This window comes from Bremia lactucae, linkage group LG5 (assembly GCF_004359215.1).
Source record: "Bremia lactucae strain SF5 linkage group LG5, whole genome shotgun sequence".
Classification (NCBI taxonomy): domain Eukaryota; phylum Oomycota; class Peronosporomycetes; order Peronosporales; family Peronosporaceae; genus Bremia; species Bremia lactucae.
The window spans coordinates 822024-832611 of NC_090614.1; the positions used below are offsets into that span (position 1 = coordinate 822024).

The window sequence follows — 10588 nt, forward strand, 5'->3', positions numbered from 1 at the left end:
ACTATTGGTGATGTAATTTGATTTATCAGATTTGACGAGTCCCTAATTCTATTACTTTTTCCTGAAATACATCAAACAAAATCAAGATTTCAAAGTATTTGTTGTGTTTCCGAATGTCCTTCAAACTAAAAATGAGTCTATAGTTGTAAATTTAGATAGTGTTCACGAAATGCTGTCAGGCGATTGTGGCTTGCGGCTCACGCGCTTGACAAATTCATACGACGTGACCACGAGAACGCCAGATGGGCCCATAGCCAGCAGCCGCTAATGACCAAATCAAGTCAGTTTCACCAGAAATCCTCTTTACCTTCCCAAATACAACTTACCGCTGATAGGCCTTTCATAAACCCAAGTGGCCCTTCTGTGTCGAGAATATACTTAAAAGTATCAACTGCCCCGTATTGCGTAAACACTTGCGCTCTCGTTCGTATAATGTCCATGGGATTGGTCAAAATACCAGTAATGACGCCAGCACTTGCCCCACTAAATCCCTGGGCCACCACTGATCCTCCAGCACAATACAATAATTAGCCCTTCGTTCTAAGTACGACATCAATCTACGCACCTTGCTTCCAAAACGGATCTCTTGGCCACGTCTGCATCAAGTCATAGTACACGGGCACAAGCAGTCCGTAGGATCCCCACCATATCGAAGATGATGGCGCGTACGTCGCAATCGACGGTATATAGCCCCTGTAGAACCCACGAAGGCCGTCTGTTCGATACACGTGCTTCGTGACGCTCAGTAACCCATTTGAGCGCTCTCGGGTCTTTCCTTGCCCACTCAACATCATTCGCTGCGACACAATGTCCAGTGGCACGACAATAGTTTGGGATATCAGCGACGCAATCGCACCACCGACAAAGTTTGCTCCTTTCTCACCCACCTGCAACAATGTCGTAAGCTAAGCTACTTTTCATTCTCGCTACTATACTACACGGGCTAAATGCTGCCCCACCGTCGTGTGGTCTCGGAAAACCTTGCGGGACTTTTCATAGATTGAAATGTAGACATTACCCGTTAGCACGTTCACTGTGCTGGCACCAAAGCCTTTATACAGACCCCGTGCACCTTCTTGCCGAAAAATTGTGGCAAAAGCATTCGCCGTTCCCGAGTAGAGCGGCTTATGCTTCGATTGCACCTGTAATCGCGTTTTAACTAAATTTGACGGGTACACGGCGGCACGGACGCCCAAGAAGATGGTTGGACCGACAATATAGTACTTGAGCTTGTCAATCTCGTCCCAAGAAATGTCCTCGAGCGTGTACTTGTCTTCCGACATGTCTGCTTGCCAATCTGCTTCAGGCTGTCCCGTTTTCTTCCAATCATGCTGAAGCGTGCAATTTGAAATTCCAGCCAATGGAAGTAGAGAAACAACAACAACTTTACATATTTCCTATTTCTAGAATTTAATTTTGCCAATTCTTTGTCGTATTGAAGCTGGCACTTCAGGCATCCGCTATGTCACACTTGGCAGCTAAGTGCAACTTAAATAAAGGCCGATCTATATATCAAGCAGAATATGCTCGAAAAAGAGGCGGATCGTAAGATTTGATAGCCTTCATAAACGCATTTATTCCTGTGACCTGAAATGGTTCTTTGCGACATTTCATTGTGAACAATGACAGCTTTCAAAATGAATTTGCTTGGTGACTGTCAAGAGCTTCATCGGCGCAATTTGCTATCACGAGAGCAGCTAGACGAGTACGAAGAAGCACTCCATTCATCTGATACTTCTTACGACGCTATTTGCGATGTCGTGTCTTCGCTGCTCATACAAGAAGCGGACAATATCGTGGAGCACGTCCGAATACAAAACAATGAGCAGGACACAAAAACGAATATTAACTCAGATCTCGCGACCATGGCCATAGGTGGCGCCTTAAGTGCTTTCACTTCCTGGCTATGGACGTCATCTAATACAACACCAACAACAAATGCCACAACATTATTAACAAGCGCCTACGATGGTGCCATGGCCACTTTTAACGTGGCGAAACGCATGCGTCGCGTCCAGCAGCTACAACTTAAACTTTTGAGTGGAAACGCCGCGACGTGTACCCATGTCGTATTCTGTATCAATGGGTTCATGACACAGAGCGATGATCCGACCAAAAATTGGCGTGTATGGACACAGACAAACGAAGACGTTGCAGTGTTTGCCGTGCTATGGGAAGCTGGTGACGCCGCCGCTTGGAACAAATTTTGCATGCATGCAACCGATAATCTCAGTCAGTCTTCCATAGTGAACGTAATCGCGCATTTTACTGAAAACCCATGGCATTCGGCACAGATTAAAGCCGAGCGAGTTGGAGTTTTGCTCGCTCAGATGTTCTCGCAGCGTCCTGGGCTAGTACGTAATCGTAAGATCTCGATCTTTGGGCATTCACTGGGTGGGGCAGTAATTTACAGCGCTTTTCAGGAATTGGCAAAGTTACGGGCAGAAGACAAAGAATTACCTTTGATATCTAATGCTGTGAGTTTTGCCGGGGCATTTGTTCCCAATGCAAAAGGACTGGAGAATGTTACCTTGGCACTTGATCCCATGGGAGGCAAATTTGTTAATGTCTATTCGACTCGCGATAATGCACTTTCGAAGGTGTTTTCGGCACTGCAGGGATTAAATGTCGAGAACTTGGCAGCTGCTGGCTGCCACGCTGTCGCCTTTGCTTCTCAGACTAGTGCCAGCTGTGTAAATGTCGACGTCTCGGACATTGTAATTCCTTGCGCCGAAAATCATTTTGGCCACGGGTACCATTCTTTTATGGAGGGTATTAAATCTCGCGTATTACCACATCTGTTCCAAACGTAACCTTGTTTTATTATAAAAAGAACTAAATTTAACTTCAATCGTAGTAAAATTACTAATTAAACATGTTGCCATACACGCTCTTCTCCTTGGCCTTCGCCTCGGCATCATAGGCACGCTTCGTAGCCTGCAGCGCACGGATTTCATTACGTACAACCGCGTTCCTAGGCTCTTCTTCTAACAACTCTTGAAAGAGTTTCCACGCTTGTTCATATTGCACGAGCTGCACCAAGGCTTGAGCCTTACGAAAGCGTGCTTTACTGTGCTGTGGCTCAAGTGCTAACACTTTGTCGCAAAAACTCAGCACCTGCTCCGGTTGAGCGCCGAGTTTTAAATGGCACAACGCCATATTGGACCACACGGCCAATTTGATGATCTGAATCATCTCACCTTGCTCCTTTGTCGCTGTCACGCTTGCCGCCCCTTGCGTGTATTGGGACATGGCATCGCCCGCTACTGACAAACCATTTACGTACGCAAACACTTTTGCGTAGGACGCTAGCGCGCGCTTGTATATGCCATCTTTCACGAGCAAGTTTCCTTGACGCTTTAGCAGCTCCGCCTGCTCTAATTTCTCAGCTACACTCAGGAGACCCATGCGCGGCTTCCATCCGCACAGGAGCTCCTCATCGCTTAGCAAGATGTCAGCCATGAGCAAATATTGACACGTAAAAAAAACCTAAAGTACATAACTATTCTAACTGTAAGTATAACAAAATCTATGGTTCCTCTCTCAAAAAGGATGCCTTAAATGTAATATGATTTAGCAACCACAACTTTTAATGACTATTGTCGAAGGTATCGCTTGGCAAAACTTGACCCAGTCAAGAATATTGTCCGAAATTACTGTCATCTTTAGCCATGTTAATGCCTTCATATAAAGCAGCAGCCAAACCACTCGTCTTTCTGTTCATAAAAAGCGAAGACTGAAAGTAGTTGTAATGCGAAGGTTGCTGTGTTACTTAAGGATCCAAAAATGGAAGTAGTTATGAGTTGGAACAAAATAACTTGTGACAGAATTATGATGAGTCTTGAAATTTCTAAATTTTTAAAATCTCAAACCATCCTTAATGAAAGGGTTATAATCGCAACAATAATCTACTAAATGCAAAGGCCCTTCGCAACATTATTTATAGCATGCTGCCAAGCAGTTGGACAGCGAGTAATCGCTCAAAATTAGTTGTCGTTAATGATAGCACCACGTGAAATGGTAAAGCCGTAAGCGCATCCAAACAATACTTATTGCACAATAATATTGTCAGCGGCAAAATGCTTACACATTACTAAGCGATTCTTATGCTCTAATAATGACCGCTGTCAATTTGACATGTCCTTTGTTAGATTGATCGCAAATGCCTGTGCTTTCTATTCTCGAATTCGCAGTCGCACACAATTTCCAACTCCGCTTCTCGCTCCGCATACCCTTCAAAAACACGGGTTCTTCCGACTAACATGAAATCCATGTTGAGAAATAACTGACTTCATGAGTCTTGTAAGCTGTAAGCGAAAAGAGTGTACTCTCAATTTGAAATACTCGTCATGTTTCTATCTATTATGATGCTTCATACCACATGGCTACCGTCATTTATTTCGTGCCCATTTTTTTCCGACAAATCTAAAAATTACATAAACTCAATGACTGCCACTTATGATGATGTGCACGAGGGTCTGCCTTGTGAGACTTCTGAAGCCGAAATCGCACTGGTGCTAGAGGAATTAAAATACGTGCCAAACAATCTTGTAAAAGTAAGCGCGTTTGTCGACAGTAATGGCCATATTTCACACACTCGCGAGTCCAGGGACTACCGCCCCGCGGCCCTATTGCTTTATCCATTGCGCAATGCTGAGGACGCGTACAAGAGGAAACAGCGCGCGAAAGTAGAGCCTTTTCCAACCATATATTGGCTAGCGTCTTCGAAACTCAAGGCAAAAGTATCGACACTAGAAGACCAGCACTATGTGCTAACGTTACAACATCGACTGGACACTGACCAAGTTGCTAAAGAGGTACGCAAAAAAGGTCTTTGTATGTGCTCTTTTACCCAATTTAGCGTACCATTGTCTTGTAGAAAATGGTACAAAGTCATCGCGAGTATGCCGAGCAACGTTGGCAAATGTTAACTCGACATGACCGAGATCTCCTAAAACGACGGCAATGGGAATTTTTCTTACGCGATGTAGGCATTGCTGGCATCCGTGACTATACGAATGTCAAGTGTCTGCATACACATTACGCCCACTATCTATCTACTGGCAACAATCAAATTGGCGAGTGGGTACAAGAGCTATTGGACAATCCAGCGAACAACATTCCGATGGATACGAAAAATTAAAAATTAAAAACTCCTTTTGTTGCCTTGTCGAACTAAGTACACATATTGAGCACGCTTTGCTGCAATTACCCCGTAAAGCAACACCCGGATGCGTCTTGCGTCCGCTCTCCGTCCAGATCTATCGAGACTCGACTTCCACTTGACGTCTTCTGCATCTGACGATTATTCTGATCAAAATTGCGCAATATCGTCGTTGCTGTCAATGCAAACGCCTAAACCCAATCGCAACAAAAAAAAGATCCCCCAAAATTGAGTCGTGAGTAACCTTTTTTTATCCAATTGGTGCAACTTAACAGACCTGTTCGACATTTCGCGCGGTTTTAGCGGAAGCCTCAATAAAGTAGAGATCGTGAGCTTTAGCCCAATTCCGTCCTTCCTCTTCCGTCACTTGACGCTCTTCGTCACTCACGTCGCACTTCATTCCGACGACCATGATCTCGACGTCGTCATTATGGCAATTCTGGTGGCATTCCTGCAGCCAGCGACCGAGATGTTCAAAGCTTTCTCGCCGACCGACGTCGTAGACAAGTAACGCGCCGTCTGCGCCACGATAATAGCTACGAGTAATTGACAAAAACGTCTCTTGGCCTGCGGTATCCCAGATCTCTAACTTGACCTTGCGGTCATCGACTTCAAGGAGTTTTGCACCAAATTCCACGCCAATCGTCAGGTCGTGGACGGGCTGGAAATGCTGCTCCGTAAACCGCAGTAATAGCGACGATTTACCTACTTCGGAGTCCCCAATGATAATGTACTTGAGCGTCACGAACACCATTGCGAGAGCGCTATTTGAAATCAGATCGAAGCGCCGTAGAAGTATCCAAACAGACGAAATGTCTATAAATTAAGAGTTTGCAGGTATTTTATTTCCGAAATTTAAAAGACCTGACTTGAAGACATTTGTTCTAATATGGAATCGATTCCATGAACACATGGAGGTCTTCTTTAGATGACGTATGTATGTTGCCATTAGTGCAAGTGCGCGTGCTTGCAGTGCCACACATACATTCCTAGCGCGCCTTTGGCTGACGGCGTCAGTTTTAAATCAACTCTGCACCCCATGACACATTAGTAACCTCCTTTTAGGCGCTTTGGCCTTTAAATTTCTTACAATAGACTCGATCCTTGGGCCAGTAAGCTCTCGGCAGGCAACAGCTTTAGCTTCGTCGATTCAAATTGATCCCGCGGGCCAGCGCGATACAATTCCTTCAGCTCTTTTGCGCTACAATTTGTCTTAATATAAAACGCTTATGTATACGCCAGCTTTATTAGATTTTATCGATTCCGATCGAATCGCTGCCAACGTACCAAAGCTAGGAGTGCAAGCGTCTGTTTGATACACGACACCCATGAGCTTCGGCGGGTGTTGCTGCTGCAGAGAGATGTTAATCTCCTCATACACTTCGTTACGTATGGACTGAAAGAATTCATGCTTTGTGGCGTCTTTAAAGTGCGCTTTTAATCGCTCGTTGCCGGTCTCGAGCGCTTCCTCGGTTAACAAAATATGGCACGGCTCCGGGTGTCCCCCAGGAGTGTCGTAGAGCTCCTGATAAAGACCAACATTCTTACTGCGCTTTATTAGAACGATGTGACCATCATTCGTCTCGAGGACCGCGGCGACGCCAATTTTACGCGATAGAAATGCAAATGGGTTCCTTTGCAGCTTTTCGCCCTCTTTGAGCAACTGGGAGGATCTTTCGGACGAGCAACACATTCCAAGGTACGACGCATAATCAGTTAATCCCCACTCCATATGCAACGAACGAGAGGGTGCGTCGTCCTCGTAGAGCTTATGAAGGCGAAACTTTGATGCGTTGAATAGACGTGGCATCTCGCGCTGGAGTTTGGTCCAATTTTGCGCCTTTTGCAGCTCATACGTCGGATCTGGATGCACACTGCGATTATAGCGATTCGATATAGAAATCGTCACTTGGTCCACATTAAATGGTCTCGTAAAAGAATGGACCGAAAAGCTCATGAGATAGCGTCGCGACAGCATGAAGCAAGGGCATTAAAAAAAAACATGGGTGATTCAGATTTGGTTTTTTTTTCACAGTAGAACTCGTCTTTTGGGTCTTTTGAATATAAAAATAATAGTCAGACGCTTTTTGGGGCAGACGGTTTATTCATGCAGAGCTTATTCCACGGCGTCCGCGAGTATTTAACGCCAGTGCTCACCGAGTCGTCGTTCGAGGACAAGGGACTGCTCACCCCAGAGGAATTTGTAAAAGCTGGTGATCTCCTCGTATACAAGTGTCCAACGTGGCGTTGGGAAAGCGGCGAGCCCAATCTTCGACGTGCGTACCTCCCAGCAGACAAGCAATATCTCATCACGCACAACGGTGTGTAGCCATTATATATCGTGTATACCGAATGTAAACTATACATGTATATTTCCTTCATGTAGTGCCATGCCGTCGCCGCGTAACCTCGTTAGAAGAGAATTACCAGACCGAAGAGGTCGTCGAAGGCGAAGACGAGTGGGTCGCGACCTCTTCGAAAACCACAGGAACCAGTCTGGCTGCTTCTTGCGTAACTGATCTTAGTGAGGAAATGGATACTATGACTATAAAGGAGTCCAATTCATCCAAGTATTCTAAACGAGGAATTCTTGAAGCCATTGTCGACGAACATTTTATGCCAACAGCCGTTGCGGGATCGACGCCAGTACTTCGGAATTTAAGCTCCTTTGAAGACGATGATAATCTTATTGAAGACGATGAAGCAGCTTTAAGTACCTACGTTGTTGCACAGGAGCCTGACGATTTTAATGACGCAATTCTTCGCACACGTACGTACGATGTATCCATTACGTATGACAAATACTACCAAACACCACGTGTCTGGCTCTTTGGGTACGACGAGCGAAATAGTCCCCTTACTGGCGATGAGATGTTTCAAGATATCATGCAAGATTATGCAAATCGGACTGTAACAATGGAGTTGCATCCGCATCGTAATGCGCTCATTCATGCATCGATTCATCCATGTCAACATGGTGCGGTGATGAAGCGCATTCTTGCGAATTTAAAGATGCGTCCAGTCGATTCGATTGAGTCGAATGAAGACGATACAAAGAGGATTCGATGTGATCAGTATTTGTTCGTGTTTCTCAAGTTTATTCAGTCTGTAGTGCCGACGATTGACTATGATTACACCATTGAGGTGCATGCGAAACAGTGATGTCATACCGGTATCGGGCACGGTATGGCAGAGGTTGCCAGTTGGGGGCGGGGGTACTTTCAAATGGGTTCAATATACGTTTTCTTTTCTTTTGTTACTACTTTGAGGATTTGCAAGGGCAATGACTTTGAAAATGGCTACAGCAGGTTTTGTGTTGAGCTAGAAAAATGGAAATGATGTCAGTCTTGATTTGATTTTTTGATCAGCGGCAACGGCTTTAGCTAACATGACTGAATCATTTTCTTGAGATTAAAAAAATCGCCTTTTTCTTCTTTTTTGTCTCTAAAACTCTCGAGAAGCGGGCATGTTAGCACCATATCATCGTAATTGTAACGGGCAAAAGTTGCCCTAATGTTACACAGTCCCCGTTAAGTACACTTGGTGTACTTCAGCGGATGATCAATTACTAAATAATAGTAATTAGAGAGATTCAAATTTGACGAAGTTCTCTTATTGGAACTCCGCACCCCTCATTACACTATGGGGAATTTCGGCTACAGGGCCTCCTCCCACCCAACTTTCACGCACCTTCGGTGCGGGTTGGCAGGGCTGCCATCCATTGGATGGTTGCTCGTCTGCTTTTTAGCCTATCTCCGGCGATCTGTCGTCGTACCGCCCTCCGTGGTTATCGATCCACGTACCTCCCGGTCCCAGATCCAGTGCTTAACCACTCGGCCACTGAGGTCGGTAATAATAGTAATTAGACCCAACACTCGGGTGTGGTGCACATTTGTGACCAACCCTTGTGGATGTGATGCACATGGGTGCATTCACATTAGGAGGGGTGACGCCCAGCGTCATCCATGATGACGGCTAGCGTCATCAGTTACGCGAGGTATCTATAAAGATACGCTCGTAATACATATTAAATGATATCTATAGAGATATCATTTTAATTGGTAAAAATAGGTATTTGTATTTAATTCTATTAAATACAAATCAGTCTGAAATTTACTACCTACTTGGTAAGTGCGCACGAGGAGACGGATTACCGCTCCCGTGACGTCACTTCACCAGAGTTCTTAGTGTGTTGGGTGAGGTCGCTTGCGCGCCCACCACAACTACCTCACTGCACGCAAGAGAAGCAGGTGCAAACCGCTTCCTCGCTGTGCTAGGGTGTGTGCTAAGTAGAGCGTGGCCGCATTACGACGTGCCCGCCTACACTTGGTAGCACTTGAAATCCTTCCCACGACCCGCATCTCTGCGTGTGTACGTGAGGATGAGCCTCAACATTGATTGGGCTCATTTTCCCCACCTCTCCGAACATCATCGGGAGGTGGCAGGGCTAATGGCGCAGGGACTTGGTGAACAAGCCCTGGCCAGGCTCCTGGGTAGTCCTCCTGAGCAACATGTTGCTCAGTTGGAGCAGTTTGAGGCATTTGTGCTCGGACAGCGGAGGGCCGCGTCCGAGGCACAGAGCCATGCTGCGGCGGAGTCCGTCACTCAGACTCAGGATGAGCTGAGGCATGAGCAGGCTCGGAGCGAGGCTCTCAACAGGACTGTTGAGATGCTCTCTGCCCGGCCGCATCAGCCGAGGCCCATTCGGATGGACCCGCCCAAGTTCGATGGAACTGCGGCGCACACGATTGTCCACTGGCTTTTAGCCGTGGAGCAATGTGGTGTCGCCCAGCTCATCGAGGACGACAGCCGGATGGTGTCGTACGCTATGTCGCATCTGCGCGGTAAGGCCTCAGAGTGGGCTTACTCGGCGCTTATGGCGGACAGAAAAGCGTTCCCCTCATGGGCGATCTTTAAGGATAAGATTCGCGCCATGTACCAGCCGCCGAACAACGAAGTGTTGCTTCAGGCGCGCTTCTTTGGGGCGCGACAGGCGAAGCGATCTCTGCAAGAGTATGTGCAAGAGATGCGCTCGCTGTCCGCATCCATAACCGTAGGTCCGATTCCGGAGCACATTAAGGTGCCCACGTTTATGAACGGACTACGGCATGGCCCATCGCGACAGGCCCTTTTCAGAAAGGTGCCGTCGACGATGGAAGAGGCAATCCAAATTGCCTTAGTTGAGGAGCAATCCTACAACAGTGCCTCGGCGACAGCTTGGTATAAGCCGTCGGCCGAGAGGACAGATGCCACTCCTATGGAGTTGGGCAATGCAGACGTGGTCTGTTTTAAATGCGGCAAGCGCGGCCATATGATGGCTCGCTGCTATGCCAGGGTCCCTGCTGGGGCAAAAATGCCCAGCAAGAGGACTCCCTTCCCAAAGGGCGATGGCAAGAACCAGCGTGCGAGACGCATGAGTTCTGC

The 10588-nt window shown here is 46.6% G+C and overlaps 7 protein-coding genes across 7 annotated transcripts; 3 read left to right on the plus strand and 4 right to left on the minus strand.

Annotated features, from left to right (window-relative positions):
* Position 1: 1 nt before the first annotated feature.
* Positions 2 to 1283, minus strand: CCR75_007505 (uncharacterized protein; the record flags this gene model as incomplete). The annotated part of the gene is made up of 4 exons (XM_067965564.1): positions 2 to 264; positions 327 to 502; positions 566 to 887; positions 960 to 1283. 4 exons carry the CDS (start codon positions 1281 to 1283, stop codon positions 163 to 165), a joined length of 924 nt encoding a protein of 307 aa, XP_067821013.1. The 3' UTR covers positions 2 to 162.
* Positions 1284 to 1637: 354 nt separating this feature from the next.
* On the plus strand, positions 1638 to 2813 carry CCR75_007506 (uncharacterized protein; the record flags this gene model as incomplete). The annotated part of the gene is made up of 1 exon (XM_067965565.1): positions 1638 to 2813. One exon carries the CDS (start codon positions 1638 to 1640, stop codon positions 2811 to 2813), a length of 1176 nt encoding a protein of 391 aa, XP_067821012.1.
* Positions 2814 to 2865: 52 nt separating this feature from the next.
* On the minus strand, positions 2866 to 3462 carry CCR75_007507 (uncharacterized protein; the record flags this gene model as incomplete). The annotated part of the gene is made up of 1 exon (XM_067965566.1): positions 2866 to 3462. The coding sequence occupies one exon, from the start codon at positions 3460 to 3462 to the stop codon at positions 2866 to 2868; it is 597 nt and encodes a 198-aa protein (XP_067821011.1).
* Positions 3463 to 4445: 983 nt separating this feature from the next.
* Positions 4446 to 5143, plus strand: CCR75_007508 (uncharacterized protein; the record flags this gene model as incomplete). Its single annotated transcript, XM_067965567.1, has 2 exons — positions 4446 to 4817; positions 4880 to 5143. 2 exons carry the CDS (start codon positions 4446 to 4448, stop codon positions 5141 to 5143), a joined length of 636 nt encoding a protein of 211 aa, XP_067821009.1.
* A 65-nt stretch (positions 5144 to 5208) lies between these two features.
* CCR75_007509 (uncharacterized protein) lies at positions 5209 to 5918 on the minus strand (the record flags this gene model as incomplete). The annotated part of the gene is made up of 2 exons (XM_067965568.1): positions 5209 to 5355; positions 5442 to 5918. The coding sequence occupies 2 exons, from the start codon at positions 5916 to 5918 to the stop codon at positions 5209 to 5211; spliced, it is 624 nt and encodes a 207-aa protein (XP_067821008.1).
* A 69-nt stretch (positions 5919 to 5987) lies between these two features.
* On the minus strand, positions 5988 to 7142 carry CCR75_007510 (uncharacterized protein; the record flags this gene model as incomplete). The annotated part of the gene is made up of 3 exons (XM_067965569.1): positions 5988 to 6194; positions 6255 to 6376; positions 6402 to 7142. The coding sequence occupies 3 exons, from the start codon at positions 7140 to 7142 to the stop codon at positions 6113 to 6115; spliced, it is 945 nt and encodes a 314-aa protein (XP_067821212.1). The 3' UTR covers positions 5988 to 6112.
* On the plus strand, positions 7104 to 8584 carry CCR75_007511 (uncharacterized protein; the record flags this gene model as incomplete). Its single annotated transcript, XM_067965570.1, is given in 3 exon segments — positions 7104 to 7184; positions 7203 to 7485; positions 7551 to 8584. 3 exon segments carry the CDS (start codon positions 7104 to 7106, stop codon positions 8324 to 8326), a joined length of 1140 nt encoding a protein of 379 aa, XP_067821213.1. The 3' UTR covers positions 8327 to 8584.
* Positions 8585 to 10588: the final 2004 nt, after the last annotated feature.